The 22,117-nt window shown below is 48.4% G+C and overlaps 1 protein-coding gene across 1 annotated transcript in view; it reads right to left on the reverse strand.

Moving 5' to 3' along the window:
• Nucleotides 1-22,117, reverse strand: part of LOC119951504 (gastrula zinc finger protein XlCGF57.1-like) — a 43,143-nt gene that overhangs the window by 8,160 nt on the left and 12,866 nt on the right. Inside the window, exon 2 of the mRNA XM_038774710.1 lies at nt 19,191-20,172. Coding sequence (XP_038630638.1) covers nt 19,191-20,056 — 866 coding nt within the window. The 5' untranslated portion in view covers nt 20,057-20,172. The remainder of the gene's footprint in view (nt 1-19,190; nt 20,173-22,117) is intronic.

Here is a 22,117-nt window from a genome sequence, read left to right on the forward strand (position 1 = left end):
ACCACTGTTTAAAAAAGGAGGTAGGCAGAAAGCAGGAAATTATAGGCCAGTGAGCTTAACTTTGGTAGTAGGGAAGATGCTGGAATCTATCATCAAGGAAGAAATAGCGAGGCATCTGGATAGAAATTGTCCCATTGGGCAGACGCAGCATGGGTTCATAAGGGGCAGGTCATGCCTAACTAATTTAGTAGAATTTTTTGAGGACATTACCAGTGCAGTAGATAACGGGGAGCCAATGGATGTGGTATATCTGGATTTCCAGAAAGCCTTTGACAAGGTGCCACACAAAAGGTTGCTGCATAAGATAAAGATGCATGGCATTAAGGGTAAAGTAGTAGCATGGATAGAGGATTGGTTAATTAATAGAAAGCAAAGAGTGGGGATTAATGGGTGTTTCTCTGGTTGGCAATCAGTAGCTAGTGGTGTCCCTCAGGGATCCGTGTTGGGCCCACAATTGTTCACAATTTACACAGATGATTTGGCGTTGGGGACCAAGGGCAATGTGTCCAAGTTTGCAGATGACACTAAGATGAGTGGTAAAGCGAAAAGTGCAGAGGATACTGGAAGTCTGCAGAGGGATTTGGATAGGTTAAGTGAATGGGCTAGGGTCTGGCAGATGGAATACAATGTTGACAAATGTGAGGTTATCCATTTTGGTAGGAATAACAGCAAACGGGATTATTATTTAAACGATAAAATATTAAAGCATGCCGCTGTGCAGAGAGACTTGGGTGTGCTAGTGCATGAGTCACAGAAGGTTGGTTTACAGGTGCAACAGGTGATTAAGTAGGCAAATGGAATTTTTTTCTTCATTGCTAGAGGGATGGAGTTTAAGACTAGGGAGGTTATGTTGCAATTGTATAAGGTGTTTGTGAGGCCACACCTAGAATATTGTGTTCAGTTTTGGTCTCCTTACTTGAGAAAGGACGTACTGGCACTGGAGGGTGTGCAGAGGAGATTCACTAGGTTAATCCCAGAGCTGAAGGGGTTGGATTATGAGGAGAGGTTGAGTAGACTGGGACTGTACTCGTTGGAATTTAGAAGGATGAGGGGGGATCTTATAGAAACATTTAAAATTATGAAGGGAATAGATAGGATAGATGCGGGCAGGTTGTTTCCACTGGTGGGTGAAAGCAGAAGTAGGGGACATAGCCTCAAAATAAGGGGAAGTAGATTTAGGACTGAGTTTAGGAGGAACTTCTTCACCCAAAGGGTTGTGAATCTATGGAATTCCTTACCCAGTGAAGCAGTTGAGGCTCCTTCATTACATGTTTTTAAGGTAAAGATAGATAGTTTTTTGAAGAATAAAGGGATTAAGGGTTATGGTGTTCGGGCCGGAAAGTGGAGCTGAGTCCACAAAAGATCAGCCATGATCTCATTGAATGGCGGAGCAGGCTCGAGGGGCCAGATAGCCTACTCCTGCTCCTAGTTCTTATGTTCTTATGTTCTAAGTTCCAGCTCCTGAAAAGGAGCGAGCTCTGATACCTCCAGATATGATATTTCTTCTGCAAGGAGGCCCCATCGTTACCCTAGTTACCCAGGCACACCCTGCTAGACAGACTGATATCACAGGACGAGTCAGGGGAGGGAACATGTGCAGACATATACGGACAATTGTTCGAGGAAGTAAGGACCCCACTGGATGAAACAAGAGAGAGGTGAGAAGAGGAACTAGGCCTCGGGCTGGGGTGAGGACTCTGGAGTGAGATCTTATACAAAGTAAACTCCACCATCTTGTGATGCAACTGAAGGTAGTGCACAGGTCACACCTGATCATGACACGCATGAGTGAGTTCTTCCCGAAAGTGGAAGACAGCTGTGAGCTATACCAGAGGGGCCCAGCTAACCACACCTACACAGCCCGGTCCTCTACAAAACTGGTCGGATTTTGGACCACATTCTTTGAAGCCATGCCGAGGTAATAATAATAATCTTTATTAGTGTCACAAGTAGGCTTACATTAACACTGCAATGAAGTTACTGTGAAAATCCTCATCGCCACACTCCGGCGCCTGTTCGAGTACACAGAGGGAGAATTCAGAATGTCTAATTCACCTAACAAGCACGTCTTTTGGGGCTGGTGGGAGGAAACCGGAGCACCCGGAGGAAACCCCTGCAGACATGGGGAGAATCTGCAGACTCCGCACAGACAGTCCCCAGCCGGGAATCAAACTCAGGTCCCTGGCATTGTGAATCAACAGTGCTAACCACTGTGCTACCATGCCGCAAAGATCGTGGGGGTCAAGGTGGAGCCATGGGCAGCATGGGAAGCCACAAGTGGATAGCACTGTGGCTTCACAGCGCCAGGGTCCCAGGTTCGATTCCCCGCCGGGTCTACTGTCTCTGCGGAATCTGCACATTCTCCCCGTGTCTGCATGGGTTTCCCCCGGGTGCTCCGGTTTCCTCCCACAGCCCAAAAGACGTGCAGGTTAGATCGATTGATCATGCTAAATTGCCCTTAGTGTCCAAAAAAGGTTAGAAGGGGTTATTGGGTTACGGGGATAGGGTGGAAGTGATGGTTTAAGTGGGCCGGTGCAGACTCAATGGGCCGAATGGCCTCCTTCTGCACTGTATGTTCTATGTATACCCATTGGTGGCAATCTTCGGGGTGTCCGACTGACCAGAGCTCTTCGAGGGGAAGGGGGCCGATGTCTTGGCCTTTGCCTCACTACTCTCCCAACAATGACACCTAATTGGGTGGAGATCGGCAGTGCCACCTAGGGCCTCAGGCTGGCTAGAAGACCTGGCGGAATTTGTGAGGCTAGAAAAATCAAAATTGCCATCGGGGATCAAAAGAAAGGTTCCACTCGACATGGATACCGGTCACCACCACCTTTAAGGACTAGTTCTTGAGCAGCAACTGGTGTGGGGGGAGTGGGTGCAGAAAGTTAGGGGAGGTGAGAAAGACCAAACCAGCGGAGTTAACATTACTAAAAAAACGATTTGCACAAGCTGTATGGTTGTGTGTTGTTTTGCAACCTTTTGAATAAAAAGGATATTTTTAAAAAAACAATGGAATCATAAAATGACCTGGCCTTTAGGCCATTCGACACATTGCATCTTTGTGAGCTTTTATCAAATAGCTGGCCAGTTAGTACCGATTTCCATCTGTTTCTAAATAATCCTGACTTTTCTCACCTTTATGTCTTTGATGAATTCCATTTTGAAAACTCTGAGTTAAGAAAATCAATATTGAAAGAGGTGCAGAGGTTTCTGCAGTGCCCATGCTCAGTGTGTGAAAATTATTTTTTTCTGACCCAGTGATATGAAGAATTGGATTGGAGATTCTTAGACAATTATAAAATTAAAAATATGCATTAATGCAATTCATTTTACATGTAATATGAAAGATGGTGGCATGGTGACACAGTGGTTAGCATTGCTGCCTCACTGCGCCAGGGACCCGGGTTCAATTCCAGCCTTGGGTGACTGTCTGTTTGGAGTCTGCCTGTTCTCCCCGTGTCTGCGTGGGTTTCCTCCAAGAGCTCCGATTTCCTCCCACAATCCAAAGATATTCAGGTTAGGTGATTTGGCCCTTGGTGTCCAAAAGGTTAGGTAGGGTTATGGGAATAGGATGGGGGCATGGGTCTAGGTAGAGTGCTCTTTCCAAGGTCTGTGAAAACTCGATGGGCTGAATGGCCTCCTTCTGCTTTGTAGGGTTTCAATGATTTCAATGATTACTGAATCAATTCATACAGCAACAAAATGCACAGGCTCCACCATATTTCTGTCCCAGCTGGTATTAAAGGCAGAACAATCCCCTGCAATTGAATGTGAATCCACTGAACTACCAGTAGGTGAGGTGACCAAGTGATTATTTACAGTGGCACAGTGGCACGGTGGTTATAGCACTGCTGCCTATAAGTGCCAGGGACCTGTGTTCAATTCCAGCCTCAATGGGCCGAATGGCCTCCTTCTTAAGTGCAAAGATTATATGTTTGTTCTTTTAAAAAATTTATAGTACACAATTCTTCAGCATTGCCACCACCACTGCATTCACCAAATGCTTCCCTGGGGCCATTGGGAGCGGTGCTGTTGCCAGCGCCCGGACACCCGACCCCCTACATGAACCCGCCTCTGTCCTCACCCAGAAATCCCCCCCCTATTCCATCCTTGAACCTTCTCTGCGTTCGCTGCCCAATAATAATACTTCAAATTCGGGAGACCTAGCCCCCCCCCCCCCCCCCCCCCCCGTCCGCCTGCCTTACCCTCTGCAGTACCGCTTTCCTTATCCTCGTCACCTTCCCTGCCCAGACAAATGAGGAGATCAGTCTGTCCACCCCCCTGAAAAATGCCTTACGCAAAAAGACCAGCAGGCACTGAAACAAAATCAAGAATTGCAGTAAACTATTAATCTTTACTGCCAGTAGCCGGCCCATCTTACCACTACCATTTACTGATCAAATATTTATTCTTTAATTGCATCACAATTAAGGCTCTTTATTTGAATAATCTGGATGGTGTCTGATAATACAGTAATTGGCTTTGTTTTTAAGTGTTGTCTGGATTCGTTCAAACTTGTTCTGACAATGTTAGTTTACTATACAAAATAACATTGATTCAGGCTCTCGGCGCCAAGGTCCCAGGTTCGATCCTGGCCCTGGGTCACTCTCCGTGTGGAGTTTACACATTCTCCCCGTGTCTGCATCTCACCCCCACAACCCATAAGGTGTGCAGGCTAGGTGGATTGGTCACGCTAAATTGCCCCTTAATTGGAAAAAAAATGATTGGATACTCTAAATTTTTTTAAAAACATTAATTCAGGCTCCAAAATTGATTAGTGATTTGGAAACTACCAATATTCAGTAACTTTTGAACTTGCTGCTATTTCAGCAGGAACGGTGACTCAATGAGTTGCTTCTCACACAATAGGTGAACGGTGTCGTGATATGCCTGTGCACAGTTCTGCATATAGTTAGTAATGCGACCTTCAACCAGCTGGTGGCGATAAAGATCTATCACGTGCGAAGATGTACAAAAAAACAGAAGCACTTAAGAGTAGCTCCAGGAGAATTCACTGAATTCATTTAGTAGCCATCGTCTGTATAGTAGTTCCTTAGTTATCTTCTCCACATGTTTATTAATAAATCATCTTGATAGTTAATCAATTATATGTTCTGTACACATCATTACTCCCCGTGTGTGCGTGGGTTTCCTCCGGGTGCTCCGGTTTCCTCCCACAGTCCAAAGGTGTGCAGGTTAGGTGGATTGGCCATGATAAAATTGCCCTTAGTGTCCAAAATTGCCCTTAGAGTTGGGTGGGGTTACTGGGTTATGGGGATAAGGTGGAGGTGTTGACCTTGAGTAGGGTGCTCTTTCCAAGAGCCGGTGCAGACTCGATGGGCCGAATGGCCTCCTTCTGCACTGCAAATTCTATGATATCTATGATTACAACGGTCACACCACAGAACACATCAGACGGTCTCTCAGTTGTGTGACTTCACTGGTGTTTCAGTAGGGTCAGTAAAGCAGAAAATCCCTTTAGACACACAGAGCAGGAGATTAATCACTCCCAGTGTGAATTCGCTGGTTGTCAGCAGCGGGGATAATGGACTGAATCCCTTTCCACACTCCAAACAGGACTTTCCCCAGTGTGACTGCCGAAACATTTGCAGCTGGTGTTGGTATTTGAATTCTTTCCATAGCCCTCACATTTCCAGTTCCCCCTCTAGTGCAACTTTGTTTGCATTTCGATCAGCCAGATGATCGGCAGAAGCCTCGTCCACACACAGAACACATGTACAGTTTCTCCCCACTGTGAATAGTGTTTTTTTCTTCCATGTACACAATTCAATATTCAGGTAATGATAAATTGAGAAATTCCTGAAGATCCTGAAAAAATGAGTGAGAGAGAGCCCACAAAAACACAAAGGCACGTTGGAGGACAGCACAGTGGCTCAGTAGTTAGCATTTCTGCCTCACAGCGCCAAGGTCCCAGGTTCGATCCTGGCTCTGGGTCACTGTCCATGTGGAGTTTGCACATTATCCCCGTGACCTTCACCACCCACGCCAGCTGACCTGCGCAACCCACCATTTTCTCTTACCTTGTTTATTGCTGACAAAAATGGTTTTGGGTCCCTTTGGCCCCAATTGTCCCTTTGGCCCCCCTGAACTTGTAAAAAAAAAGGTTGTGACCGTATAAAGAAAAATGCGGGCGCACTGCGCATCGGTGCACATGCGCAGTTTTGCGCGCATGCACCGATGATAGGGAACGCATGCACAGTGCGGCCGAATTTATTTTTTGAAGGCCGCTTGCAGCCGGCATAGTTAAAAGCCGGCTGCAGTGGCTGTTGCGCAGAGATCTGCGTGATTAGGAGCGCCGCAACGGGCGGCTCCGTGATCCACCGGCATGTCGCGCCCCCGAGTTTGACAATGCCTGAGTTCGGGTGCTCCTTCCAAGAATCGGTGCAGACCCGATGAGCCAAAGGCCTCCTTCTGCACTGTAGTGATTCAATGGTTTCAATAATTACTGAATCAATTCAACCAAAATGCACATATCCCTCCACCATATTTCTGCACGGGTGTTATTAAAGGCAGAACAATCCTCTGCAATTAACTGTAAATCCACTGAACTCTCAGTAGGCGGGTGTGACCAAGTGATTATTTTTTTCCCCATAAACCAAACATTTAAACTGTGTCTTGCCATACAATTGTGCTGACTGTGGATCAAGCCATTTGAAATTGTAAAATTAGGTTTTTAACAGCTGAGGGAACTGATAAAATCGCTTTGCACATGTCAAATATTTGAATGCTCTCCATGTGATGTATTCCTGTGGTTGGGTCAGTAAATTGGAGAACCGAGCATTCCTCTTTGCCGATGAATTGTCTTTATAGGAAGGGATTTACTCATGGGTTTCCAGCTGAGACTGGAATCTCAAACATTCTAACAAAGAGTTCCACATTCTCAGAACTCTCCAAAGTAAATAAAAACAAAATACTGTAGATGCTGGATATCTGAAATAAATATAGAAAATGCTGAAAATGCTCCACAGATCTGTGTCCGTGGAGAAACATAGTTTATATTTGTGTCCATAACCTTTCCCTGTGTGGAGTTTCACTTGCACCTCATGCCTGCATGGGCTTCCTCCAGGTGCTTGTCTCCCTTCCAGTCTAAAGATGGATTATCATAGAATTTACAGTGCAGAAGGAGGCCACTTGGCCCAACAAGCCTGCACCGGCTCTTGGAAAGAGCACCCTTGGAAAGAGTTACCCAAGGTCAACACCTCCCCCTATCCCAATAACCCAGTAACCCCACCCAACACTAAGGGCAATTTTGGACACTAAGGGCAATTTATCATGGACAATCCACCTAACTTGCACATCTTTGGACTGTGGGAGGAAACCGGAGCACCCGGAGGAAACCCACGCACACACGGGGAGGATGTGCAGACTCCGCACAGACAGTGACCCAAGCCGGAATCGAACCTGGGACCCTGGAGCTGTGAAGCCATTGTGCTATCCACAATGCTACCGCGCTGCCCTGGTTGGTGAATTGGCCATGATAAAATTGCCCCTTGGTATCCAAGGATGTGCATGTTGGGTGGGGTTATGGGAATAGGTTAGAGGAGTGGGCCTGGGTAGGATGCACTTTCAAAGGATCAGTACAAGCTCAGTGGGCCAAAATGCCTCCTTTTGCACTGTAGGGATTCTATGGTTCTATCACAGATGTTGGGTTTGTGTTTCTTTGAAGGGGAACCATTCTCATGAACCTTTGCTGGACCTTCTGCCATGGCTTCACTTCCTTCTTAAATTGCAGCCATTCAGTGTCAGGACTGTTACCCAGCATTCCCTGCTGGTTAAAATTTCTCTTAACCTCTGCTCAACAATTTATATCTTAAAAACGCATGTTGTCAAAAATATAGTTTAACATTTGTCTGTATTATTGTTTCCTGGAACTAATATTATCTGTTTAAGACACTTCTGTGCCAGCTTGACAAGTGTTCCAAGGTAATTCATTTCCCCCTTGCATGGCGATGTGCATTGAAGACCGAGATTGATTTCCCCTCCAGAGATTGGTTTCCTCCCACAGCCCAAAGATGTGCAGGTTAGGTGGATTGGCCGTGCTAAATTGTCCCTTAGTTTCCAAAAGGTTAACTGGGTTACAGGGATAGGGTAGGTTTGTGGACCAAGGTAGGGTGCTATTTCCAAGACTCGACGGGCCGAATGGCCACCTGCACTGTAGGGATTCTATGATTAATCTTCGATTTGCAATACTTAGGCAATTCTAACTCTCCTTTCTAGAGGATAATGACGTGTCTGCAGCATTTGAGTCAGGAGTTTATTGATTTGCTCACTACCCCAATCTCCACAACAAACCAAACGACAATTCACTGCTTTGGGCATCCAATAGCGGGACTGTTACCAAGTATTCCGAATGGAAGTGAATGGAGAGCAGTGCGCAAGCGCACTGTCGGACACTTTAGAGCATGCGCAGTGCCCCGGTATGGCGATGGGGTGAGAGGTTGCTTTGTCTCATCTGCGGGAGGTAAGAATCTGGTAACGCGGCGGGAGCGATGGCGGGGGCAGCTGAACGAGGAGGGTTTCTGAACACCTGCTGAAAGCCTCAGACCCCGAATCAGAACCTGCAGGTCCAGGGTTTGCAGCTTCGAGGGTTTTAACTGGGAACAGGCTCTGGCTACCAGCCGCCATGTTCGACCAGTGGGGACAGTGCGCATGCGCACCAATCTTGATGCCACCAAAGAGAGTGCACCAGACTTCAGGTTCTTGTTCCCAACCGGGTCCCAGTGCCCGGGGTGTCAGGCTTATCCAGTCATAGAGGTTTACAGCTTGAAAACAGCCCTTCAGCCCAACTTGTCCATGCCGCCCAGTTTTTACCACTAAGCTCGTCCCAATTGCCCGCATTTGGCCCATAACCCTCTATACCCAGCTTTCCAATATAACTTGTCTAAATGCTTCTAAAAATGGATGGCCCACGGTAGCACAGTGGTCAGCACTATTGCTTCACAGCGCCAGGTCCCAGGTTTGATTCTTGCTTGCGTGACTGTCTCTGCAGCGTCTGCACATTCTCCCCATGTCTACATGGGTTTCAGATCCCGGCCCTGGGTCACTGTCCGTGTGGAGTTTGCGCATTCTCCCCATGTATGCATGGGTTTCACCCCCACAGCCCAAAGATGTGCAGGTGGAATGGCCATGCTAAATTGCCCATAATTGGGAAAAAAAATAATTGAGTACTCTAAACAAAAATTTTAATTGTCTATATGGGTTTCCTCCCACAAGTCCTGAAGGACGTTGGGTGGGATTCTCCCTTCTGGGGACTAAGTCACCAAGCCCAACGGAAAACGGGCAGGAATCACTCCGGACTTTATCCTAGAAAGTACGAGGTGATTCTCAATCTTCAAGAGGGCTAGCAGGTCCCCAGCATGCATCCCGCAGCTCCGGCTGCCGGTGGGGCCCTGCAGCTACGGCCGCGGGTCCGCGCATGCACGCGGTGGCCGTCTTCGTGCCAGACCCTGCGCAACATGGCGCCGCTCTACAGAAGCCAGGCGCGGAGGAACATAGGGGGCCCCCCACCAATAAGCCGCCTGCTGATCGGTAGCCACCGATCGCGGGCCTGGCTACCGTGGAGGCCCCCCCGGAGTCGGATCCCACCAGGACCGCATCCAGAATGGCGAGGTCCCGCCGGGTGGGACCATATATGAACCACACCGGTGGAACTCAGTGGGCACTCGGCCCGTTGAGTGCAGAGAATTGCTGCGGGGGCCGCTTTCAATGGCACCTGACTGGTGCCGCGTCGATTGCGCACGTGCGACTGGCATTGATTCTCCGGTCGCCGAAGAATCGCATGCCGGCGTGGGACCCTATTTTGGGTAGTTCTCCAACCCCGCGTTAAGTGCAATTTCGGTGCGAAGGGTCAGAGAATCCCGCCCCTGCTGTTAGGTGAATTGGACATTCTAAATTCTCCCTAAGTGTACCTAAACAGGCACCAGAGGGGCTTTTCACAGTAACTTCATTGAAGCCTACTTGTGACAATGAGTTATTATTATTTTCACAGTAACTTCATTGCAGTATTAATGTAAGTCTACTTGTGACAATAATAAAGATTATTATTATTAAAAGACAAAATTATACCCACCTCTACTACTACCTCCAGTAGCTCATACCAGACACTCAACTCCCGCTGTTAGAAAAAATGTGCCTTGGGACCCTTTTGTATCTCTCACCTTAAACTTGCCCTCTAGTTTTAGTCCCTTTGGTAAGAGATGTTGGGTGGGGTTCTCTGTTTCCCGACAGCAATTTTGTGATCGGTGATCAGGTGGAGAATCCCTTTTTATGATGAAATTGGGGGCAGCGCCTGTTTTTGAATGCTCTGCCCCCTCCAAAACAGTGTAATCGAGGAGCACACCATTGGGACGGCCTCAGGACATTACCTTAAGGCCCTCTCCCGATGCTCCGCCCCTGATGGGCTGAGTTCCCGCCCCCGTGGGCGGGTTGTCTCAGCAGTCGGGAACCCGGCATGGAGGTTGCAGACTGTGTTCAGCGCCGCCAACAGTTGGGCGGGAGCCATGCTGCTGGCAGGGGGGGCTTCAGTGAGGGCTGTGGGGACTGATGGGGGTGGCGAGTGGGTATCCAGGGGTGCAGTATTTCGCATGTCAGATCCGCGCGCGGCCGGCGTCATGAGTGCGGCACAACCGCTGCAGGTCATCGACATAGCCCCAAAATCGGAGAATCCAGCCCGTTGACTATCTATCTTATCTCCGGCCTTTATTATTTGATAGACCTCTATAAGATCACCCTGAGTCTCCTACGCTCCAGGGGGAAAAGTCCCAGTCTGTCCAGCTTCCTGGGCAACAGGTTTTTCTGCAGCTTCACCCAGTCCCAGGCTGCAGCTGATGTTTGCAGCCCAGAGGGAGACATGAGCCATGTATATATTCAGGGTGAGAGGCTACAGCCCCTGTACAGTTACCTGACAAGGCTGATCCACAATGTCTGGTTATAGTTCAGCCCAATGCTCCTAATCTTTGTCTCTCTAATGTGAGGGCGTGTGGATATATCGGAGGAACTGCTCCTGAAATTGTTCCTGGACCTGGTTGAATCGGATTGTGTAGATCTAGGATGGGAGGCACACATGGAGGTGATTACACTGGCTGCCAACCTCTTGTCTGTTATCTTGTCCATGCCCCTGGAGAGGGAGCATAAGGCGTTAACTCACTGGTAGGCTTGATACCTTCCACAACCGGTGGGTACCTCAGGGTACAGAGTGTCTCTGAGATACTGGGAACAATATAATGGTTCAGTTTTTATTGCCACTTGATTGCTGATTTTTGCTTATTTTAGTTTGATCAGACCAAATGTTAGGAACTCCCGAATAGCACTGTGGGTGCACCTGCATCACAGTGGCTGCTGTATTTCAAAAAAGCAGCTCATTGCCACCTTCTTAAGGATAATTAGTGATGAGCATAAATATTGGACTAGCCAGCGTTGCCCACATCCCGTAAATGAATAAAGAAAACTTGTCTGGAGAGGAAAAAGAAATTCCCATGGAAACTAGAATTGCCCGCTCTGAATTTCTATTGTGTACTGACATTGATGACTTTGTAATTTATTTTTGCAGGATATTTGAAGGGACAGATTTGCAGACAGGAAACATAAACATCAAAGTCTGACAGTCACATGATTCATCAGACCTGACTATCATCGGCATAGAGACACACACACCCAAGTGAGTGTTCCAGTGTAGCACGGTGGGTAGCACTGCTGCTTCACAGCTCCAGGCTCCCAGGTTCGATTCCCGGCTTGGGTTACTGTCTGTGCGGAGTCTGCACATTCTCCCTGTGTCTGTGTGGGTTTCCTCCGGATGCTCCAGTTTCCAACCACAAGTCCCGAAAGATATGCTGAAACGTAATTTGGACCTTCTGAATTGTCCCTCTGTTTACCCAAACAGGCACCGCAATGTGGCGACACGGGGCTTTTAACGGTAACTTCATTACAGTGTTAATGTGACAATAAAGATTTTTATTAACTGATTGTGAAAAGAGCTTGAACAGGCACACGGCCGAAAAGAACCTCACACCATTCACAGCAGGGAGAAGATGAACACTTGTTCTGTGTGTGGATGAGGATTCAACTGATCAACAAACCTGGAGAGACAGAAAGACACCGGCCCCATGGAGAAACCATGGAAATGTGGGGATTGTGTGAAAGGATTCAGATCCCCATCTGAGTTGGAAAGTCATCGACGAATTCACACAGGGGAGAGACCGTTCACCTGCTCCGAGTGTGGGAAGGGATTCACACTACTAACACACCTCACTTCACACCAACTGGTTCACTCAGACATGAGACCATTTAACTGTTCCAAATGTGAGAAGAGCTTTAAAAGCAAAAAGAATTTACTGACACACCAACGAGTTCACACTGGGGAAAAACCATTCAACTGCTTGGAGTGTGGGATGGGATTCACTCAGTTACCCAACCTGCTGAGACACCAGCGAGTTCACACCGGGGAAAGGCCGTTCAGCTGCTCAGAGTGTGGGAAGGGATTCAGTCAGATAAGCACCCTCATTTCACATCAACTTGTTCACTCTGACAAGCGACCTTTTAAATGTTTTGAATGTGACAAGTGCTTTAAAAGCAAAAAGGTTCTGATGACACACCTGCGAGTTCACACCGGGGAGAAACCGTTCACCTGCTCTGAGTGTGGGAAAGGATTCACTCAACGAACCCAGCTTACTTCACATCAACGGGTTCACTCTGACAGTAAACCTTTTAAATGTTCTGACTGTGAGAAAAGTTATAAATGCAAAATGGACCTGTTGACACACCAGCGAATTCACACTGGGGAAAGGCCTTTCACCTGCTCTGTGTGTGGGAAGGGATTCATTCACCCATCCATCCGGCTGAAACACCAGCGAATTCACACGAGGGAGAGTCCCTTACCCTGCTCCATGTGAGGGGACAGATTTACTCTCATCCATCCTGCAAACACACCAGCAAGTTCACATGTGGCTGCAGGGGTTGTATTCGGCTGTTGTAGTTGCTGTTGTTCATCACATCCAGGACTGAACCATATTCATTATGACAGTTGGAGTGGAGTTTAATATTTTTGACAAGATTTAACTGCATCTGCTTCATGTCATCACAGTGTACAAGTGCTGATTTCTCTAAGATAAGAGGAGATTGATTGATGTCCTGTTAATGTGCTCCAAATGAAGTAATCTCCCTGAGCAAGGTTTACCAGCAAACATCCTCTGGAACAAGGAATTGGAGACACGGGCAGTCTCTAAAAAGCTGCTTGTGACAGACTCCACCTGTCGAATGACTGATCTACCACAGCGGGAGTGGTCCATGATAAACACATACAGGACAGGGCCTTTTTGGAGCAGACAGACAATGAAAGGCAGATTTGTTTTTAATAAACACTTTATTGAGGTATTTTTGGTATACTAACACCGACAAATAAACAATATATATGAAACCATAAACATAGTGCAAAAGCCTTTCGTACAGGTGCCACCCTTGTTACCCCCTACTCTAACCTAAACTACTCCCCCCCCCCCCCCCCCCCGGTCTGCTGACGATTAATTTTACGCAAAGAAGTACTGAACGGTTGCCACCTCCGGGTGAACCCTAACTGAACCTCTCAAGGTGAACTTAATTTTCTCAATACAGAGAAAGCTAGCCATGTCAGATAGCCAGGTGTCCGACTTCAGGGGCTTTGAGTTCCTCCAAGCTAATAGTATCCATCTCTGGGCTACCAGGGAAGCAAAGGCCAGAACATCTGCCTTTTCTGCTGGATTCCCGGATCTTCCGACACCCCGCAAATCGCCACCTCTGGACTCAGCGCCACCCTTGTTTTTAAAACCTTGGACATGACATCCGCAAACCCCTGCCAAAATCCCCTAAGCTTTGGACATGTCCAAAACATGTGGACATGGTTCGCTGGTCCTCCCGCGCATTTTGTGCACCTGTCCTCCGCCCCAAAGAATCTGCTCATCCGGGCCACTGTCATGTGAGCCCGGTGAACAACCTCTATCAGGTTGAGCTGGCACATGTTGCGGACGCATTGACTCTGCTCAACGCGTCCGCCCATAAACCATCCTCTATCTTACCTCCCAGCTCCTCCGCCCACTTGCGCTTCAGCTCCTAGGTCTGCGTCTCCTCCGACCCCCTAAGCTCCTTATAGATGTCCAAGATGCTCCCCTCCCCTACCCACCCTCTGGAAACTACCCTGTCCTGAATCCCCCTCAGCGGTAGGAGCAGGAAGGTTGACACCTGTTTACGAAGGAAGTCTCGCACCTGCAGATACCTGAATTTGTTTCCCCTCGCCAGCCCAAACTTCTCCTCTAATGCCCTCATACTCGGAAAGCTCCCCTCTATGAACACATACCTCATCCTCTCAATCCCCGCTCTCCGCCATAACCGGCACCCCCCCCATCCATACTCCCCGGGGCAAACCGATGATTATCACAAATTAGGGACCAGACCGATGCTCCCAAATGCTTCCTCCATTGGCCCCAAACTCTCTGGGCCGCCGCCACCACTGGACTGGTGGAGTACCATGCCAGTGGAGCGGCAGAGGCGCAGTTACCAACGCACCCAGACTGGTGCCCTTACAAGAAGCCGCTTCCATACCCACCCATGCCGCCCCCCCCCCCCCCCCCCCCCCCCCCCCAACCACCCACCTCCTGATCATGGCTCTATTAGCCGCCCAGTAATAGTTGCTAAAATTTGGCAGGGCCTGCCCGCCCTCTCCCCGACTCCACTCAAGCATTACCTTCCTTACCCGCGGGGTCTTGCCTGCCCAGGCAAAGCCTGTGATCACTCTGTTGACCCGCTTAAAAACGGACCGAGGAATAAAGATGGGGAGACACTGAAATACAAATTGGAAACTCAGGAGGACCGTCATTTTCACCGTTTGCATCCTCCCGGCCAGAGACAACGGAAGCGCGTCCCATCTCCGAAAATTGTCCTTCATTTGGTCCACTAGCCGGGCCAGATTTAATTAATACAGCCGGTCCCATTCCTGCGCCACTTGGATGCCCAGCGACCTAAAACTTCCCCCTACTGATGTAAACGACAGCTCTCCCAGTCGCCCCTCCAGTCCCCTTGCCTGGACCACAAACATCTCACTCTTTTCCATATTTAGCTTATACCCCGAAAACCGGCCAAATTCCCCTAGATTGCTCCCCCCCCCTCCCCCCGGACCAGTCCCCTCCAGCCCCTTGAGGCTCTCAGAGCAATTGCCAACGGCTCTATAGCCAGCACAAACAGTGGGGAGAGGGGGCATCCCTGTCTCTTTCCCCGGTGCAGTCCAAAATAGTCCGAAGTTGTCTTATCCGTCCGTACACTTACCACAGGAGCCTGATACAGCAACCTGACCCAGTCAATAAAGCCCCTCACAAATCCGATCCGTCCCAGTACCTCACGCAGATAATCCCATTCTACCCGATCAAAAGCCTTTTCTACATCCATTGCGATCACTACCTCCACCTCCCTACCTTCCGGGAGAATCATGATCACATTTAACAGCCTTCTTACATTGGCCACCAACTGCCTACCTTTAACAAACCCCGTCTGGTCATCCCCAATAACGTCCGGAACACTATCCTCAATCCTGGAGGACAACATTTTGACCAGCAACATTCAACAGGGACCCACACAGCTCCAGGTTCTTGTCCCGCTTAAGGATCAGCGAAATCATTGCCTGTGACATAGTCGGGGGCAGCACCTTTCTTTCCCTTGCCTCATTGAACATCCTCAACAATGCCGGCCCCAATATCCCTGAGAACTTTTTATAAAACTCCACTGGGTACCCTTCCGGACCCGGGGCCTTACCCACCTGCATGGCCTTCAAGCCCTCCACTATCTCTTCCAGCCCAATTGGGGCCCCAGCCTTGCTACCTGCTCCCCGTCCACCTTTGGGAAATTCAACCCCTCCAAGAAGTGCCTCATCTCCTCCGGCCCCGTAGGGGGTTCCGACATGTCCAGCCTGCTGTAGAAATCCCTAAACGCCTTATTCAACCCTACCGAATCACCAACCAGGTTCCCCTCACTGTCTTTTACATTCCCTATCTCCCTAGCTACCTCCCTCTTCCTAAGCTGCTGTGCAAGCATTCTGCTTGCCTTCTCTCCATGTTCATAAATCGCCCCTCTCACCTTTCTCAGCTGCTCCACTGCCCTCCCTGTGGTCAGCAAACTAAACTCCGCCTGCAACCTCCGCCGTTCCCTTAAAATATTGCCTCTGGGGTCTCCGCATACCTCCTATCGATCTGTAATATCTCCTTTACCAGTCGGTCCGTCTCTGCCCTGTCAACCTTCTCCCTATGAGCCCGGATCGAGATCAGCTCCCCCGGACCACCGCCTTCAGTGCTTCCCAAACCACTGCTGCTGAAATTTCCACCGTGTCATTGACCTGCAGGTAGCTCTGAATGCATTTCCTCAACCGCTCGCACACCCCTTCATCCGCCAAAAGTCCCACATCCAACCTCGAATGCGGGCGCTGGTTAACGTTTTTGCTGACCTGCAGGTCAACCCAGTGCGGTGCATGGTCTGAGATTGTAATCGCCGAATACCCCGTGTCCACTACCCCAGCCAGAAAGGCCCTGCTCAAAATAAATAAATCAATCCGGGAGTACACTTTATGCACGTGTAAGTAGAAGGAGAATTCCTTCACCCTCGGCTGCCCAAATCTCCATGGATCCACCCCCCATCAGCTCCATGAACCCTCTTAATTCCTTTGCCATTGCTGGCACCGTGCCCGTTTTCGAGCTTGACCGGACAAGCCAGGGTCCATAACTGTATTGAAGTCCCCTCCCATGACCAACCTGTGCAAGTCCAGGTTCGGTATCTTTCCCAGCATCCTCCTAATAAACTCCACATCGTCCCAATGTGGTGCATATACATGAACTAATACCACCTGCAGCCCCTTTAGCTTCCCATTGTCCATAATGTATCGACCTCCCACGTCTGAGACTATTCTACCCGCCTCAAACACCACTTGCTTATTGATCAGGATCGCAACCCCTCTAGTCTTTGAATCTAGTCCCAAGTGAAAAACCTGGCTGACCTAGCCTTTCTTCAGTCTAACCTGGTCCATTATGATAAGGTGCGTCTCCTTCAACATTACCTCGTCCGCCTTCAATCCCCTAAATTGCGCGAACACACGTGCCCTTTGACCGGCCCATTTAACCCTCGAACATTCCAGGTGATCAGCCTAGTTTGGGGGGGGGGGGGGGGGGGGGGGGGGGGGCTCATTGCCCCCTCCTCCGCCGATCAGCCATCCCCTTTTTTAGGCCCGCCAGTGAAAGGCAGATTAATTACCAAGTGAACTGGGTCTGTGCATCAAGAAAGACAAATAAATTAGTGACCTACGAACAGAACTGGGTGCAATGGGTGGATGAGTGGTAAGTGGCATGTCACAGGGAGGAGTGGGAGGGATGGTGCTGGTGGTGGGAAGTATTCATTCTGAAGGAGTCCCACCTCAAACAGTGACCATTAATTTATCACTTTCTAATGATGATTGACCTGCTGTGTATTTCCCCATTTTTGTTCTTTTCAGTTTGCCAGTATTTCTGTATTTTATAATCTTGACTGAAATGGCCCTGGCACAGTGGTTAGCACTGCTGCCTCACAGTGTCAGGAACCCGGGTTCAATTCCAACCTGGTGACTGTGGAGTTTGCACATTCTCCCATGACTGCGTGGGTTTCCTCCGGGTGCTCCAATTTCCTTCCAGTCCGAAGATATGCAGGTTAGGTGGATTGCCTATGCTTAATTGCTCCTAAGTGTCCTACGGTTAGTTGGGGTTACTGGTCTACGGTGAGGGATTGGGCCTAGTTGGGTGCTCTTTTGGAGGGCCGAATGGCCTCTTGCACTGTAGGGATTCTGATTCCGATTTATATTTTTGTTATAACAGTAAAATCCAGGAATTTAACTCTGTTAAAATCAATCTCCATTTAATACACAGGAGGACTGAACTGTTACTAACTATTTTGGGTAATAAACAAAGATCATTCAAGTTATCTGGGGAATTGTTTTTTTTTGTGACCAGGGATGTAAAACTGTCCGAAAGTTCAGATTTGGGCCTTGAGCCTGGGCAATGGGGCCCACACACACGGAGTATCATTGCTGGATGTCCTGCATCCCCAATTATAAACACTGCACAATTGGTGGCTGTGCCTTCAACTGCCTGGAGCCTAAGCTCTGGAATTTCCTCCCTAAACCTCTCTACCTTTTCACTTCAGTTTCCACGATTAAGCCACTCCTTATAACCGACATCTTTGACCAAATGTTCAGTCATCTGACTGAATATGTCCTTCTGCCCCAGTGAAACTTGTGGGGCAATTTATTATGTTAAACTTGTACATATATAATTTGTTTTAGTTCAGTGAGATCTGACTACTTACGGAGTAGTTTGTATAAATGTAACTCAGACAGACACAGTTTGTGTCAGAGTTCAGTGAGAACTGATCCCTGACTGAGTGAGTGAGTCTGTATAAATCTTATTCAGACGCTGGCTTGTTGGAACAGACCTGGGGAGAAGGAAGCTCTGAATCTGGAACAATCAGCAGAGAAGGGGAGCAGTGTGTGGGACAGGGATTTATAGATTTGGTGAATTAAAGGAGAAAGAACCTTCCATAAAAAACTAGAATTATCTGTTCTAAATTCTATCCTGAACTGACAGGGAATACTTTGATAAACTCTGTGTACAGCGGATTAGAGGGAGATGATTTGAAGACAGGAAACACAAACCAAAAATCTCAACAAGAGAACTGTTAACAATACCAGTGAACATGAGGAAGTTGGCAGTTTAGTGGGAATAGAGTCAATGGAGCAGGAGGTGGGACTCATGGACAAGATGAATTGAGAGGGCATGAGGGGAGATGGGAGAGAAATTGTAGAAAGATGTGGGTTCAGTGCTTGGACAAGGGAACTTCACAGACATTTTGTCCCAGTGGGCTATTGGAAGGGAGGGAAGAAGAAGCTTCATAAGCTCCTCACACTTGTTGCAGGTGAGGATGGAGGAGATGGGATAGGGGGAGCCCTTCAAAAAGAACTAAGTTGTGTCAAATATTAAAAAGACTCAACACACAGCTTCAAAGATTAATCTGACTTTATTCATAATATTAACACCTATAACTGAGTTGGACATTATTAACATCACATAAGCAGGCCCCAATGAACATGGTTCAGTTCTGGATGTGATTAATAGCAAATTCCAATCACCAGTTACTTGTGAAGTTGCTGATGTCTCAGCAGGGTGGATGAGGTTATCAGTCCCTTCCCACACTTGGTGCAGATGAATGGTCTCTCCCCAGTATGAATTCGCTGGTGTCTCAGCAGGGTGGATGACTGAGCGAATCCTTTATCACATGTGGAACAGCTGAACGGTTTCTCCCCAGTGTGAACTCGCTGGTGTCTCAGAAGGTCTGATGACTGAGTGAATCCCTTCCCACACTCGGTGCAGGTGAATGGTCTCTCCCCTGTGTGAACTCCCTGGTGTCTCAGCAGGTGAGATAACTGAGTGAATCCCTCCCCACACTCTGAGCAGGTGAATGGCTTCTCCCCAGTGTGAACTCGCTGGTGTGCAGTGAGTTGAGATGACCATCTGAACCCAGTCCCACAGCGAGAGCATTTGAACGGCCTCTCCTCAGTGTGAACACGTTGGTGGGACATCAGGTTCCCGGAACTTTTATAGCACTTCCCACATTCTGGGCATTTGAAAGCTCTCTGCCCAGTGTGAAATCGCTGGTGTGTCAGCAGGTGGGTCAGTTGTGTAAATGTTTTTGTACACTCAGAGCAGGTGAATGGTCTCTCCCCAGTGTGAACTCGCTGGTGTTTAAGGAGGTTTGAGGAATCAGTGAATCCTTTCCCACATGTAGAGCAGGTGAATGGCCTCTCCCCAGCGTGACGGCGCCGATGAGTTTCCAGTTCAGATGGGTAACTGAACCCCTTCCCACAGTCCGCACATTCCCATGGTTTCTCCCCATTGTGGCTGCGCTTGTGTTTCGACAGGCCAGATGATTGGCTGAAGCCTCGTCCACACACAGAACACGTGTGCGGTTTCTCCCCACTGTGAACGGTGCTTTTTCCTTCCATGATCAAAATCTGATGATATTCAGTTCACGAGAAATGGGGCACCTCTGTCAGATCTCGATGTGATGTTTGGTTTCAGTTTCCTGACTGCAAATCCTCCCCTTCTACACCCTGTGAAACTGAGTGAAAACAGAAAAAAGGAAGTGAGAGACAATCCATGAAAACACAGGCAGGTTGTGAAATTGAGCTGAATGAATTTGGTAATTTGTGGGGCCGGCACTAGGAAAAAGTGACCATGAAAACTGCTGGACTGTGGTTAAAAAAAAAGCAACTGAGTCACTAATGTCCTTGAGGGAAGGGAGCCTGTCACCCGGTCTGGATCTATGCCTTATAACAGGACAGAGAGGTGAAGGAGTAGAGGGATTTTATATAATTTCAGCTTGGCCAGAATCTTCAAATTCCTCAAACTCTACCACCTAGAAGTACCAGGGTAGCAGGTGGACATGAACACCATCACCTCCAAGTCCCTCTCGAGGTCACATAACATCCTGACTCAGGTAGAAATTTCCCCTCTTTAAATATTGGGAAGACTGAAGCCACAGTCCTCAGTCTCTGCTACAAACTCCACTCCCTAGACACTGACTCAATTCCTCTCCCTGACAGCTGTCTGGGGCTGAACCAGATGTTCACAACTATGGTGAAATATTTCACAAGGTGAGCTTCCAACCACATATCCACATCATCAAGTCCGCCTATTTCCACCTCATTAACATCCCCCGACTCCATCCCAGTCTCGGTTCATCTGCTGCTGAAACACTCACCTGTTCTTTTCTTACCTCTAGACCTAACTATCCTATCGCACTCCTGGCCGGCCTCTCACATTCAACTTCCCGCAAGGCTGCGTACTTAGCTCCCTACTATACTCTCTGTACACACACGACTGTGTGGCAAAATGTGGTTCCAACTCCATCTAAAAGTCTACTGACGATACGACAAAGTGGGCTGGATCTTGAATAACGACGAGTCAGAATCTCGGAGGGAGATAGGGAACCTAGTGGAGTGGTGCAGCGACACAATCTATCCCTCAATGCAGGGCAGCACGGTGGCGTAGTGGTTAGCATTTCTGCCTCACGGCGCTGAGGTCCCAGGTTCGACCCCGGCTCTGGGGCATTGTCCGTGTGGAGTTTGCACATTCTTCTGCAGGGTAGGTGGATTGGCCACTCTAAATTGCCCCTGAATTGGAAAAAATTAATTGGGTACTCTAAATTTTATTATTTTTAAAAATCTATCCCTCAATGCTGGCAAAACTAAAGACTTCAGGAAGCCCAAATTACTGTACATACCCCTGTCAGCATCAACGGGGCCGAGGTGGAGATGGTTAGCAGTTTCAAATTGCTTGGGGTACACATCTCCAAAAATCTGTCCTGGTCCACCCATGTCGACGCTGCCACCAAGAAAGCCCAACAGTGCCTATACTTCCTCAGGAAACTAAGGAAATTTGTCATGTCGTCATTAATCCTTATCAACTTTTACAGATGCATCATAGAAAGCATCCTATCTGGCTGCATCACAGCCTGGTATGGCAACTACTCGGCCCAAGACCGCAAGAAACTTCAAAGAGTCGTGAACACTGCCCAGTCCATCACACGAACCTGCCTCCCATCCATTGACTCCATCTACACCTCCCGCTGCCTGGGGAAAGCGGACAGCAGAATCAAAGACCCCTCCCACCCGGCTTACTCACTCTTCCAACTTCTTCCATCGGGCAGAAGATACAGAAGTTTGAGAACACGCACGAACAGACTCAAAAACAGCTTCTTCCCCGCTATTACCAGACTCCTAAATGACCCTCTTATGGACTAACCTGATTAACACTACACCCCTGTATGATTCACCCGATGCTGGTGTTATGTAGTTACAATAGAACATAGAACATAGAACAGTACAGCACAGAACAGGCCCTTCGGCCCTCAATGTTGTGCCGAGCCATAGTCACCCTACTCAAACCCACGTATCCACCCTATACCCGTAACCCAACAACCCCCCCTTAACCTTACTTTTATTAGGACACTACGGGCAATTTAGCATGGCCAATCCACCTAACCCGCACATCTTTGGACTGTG

This window comes from Scyliorhinus canicula, chromosome 17, assembly GCF_902713615.1.
Source record: "Scyliorhinus canicula chromosome 17, sScyCan1.1, whole genome shotgun sequence".
In the NCBI taxonomy this organism is placed as follows: domain Eukaryota; kingdom Metazoa; phylum Chordata; class Chondrichthyes; order Carcharhiniformes; family Scyliorhinidae; genus Scyliorhinus; species Scyliorhinus canicula.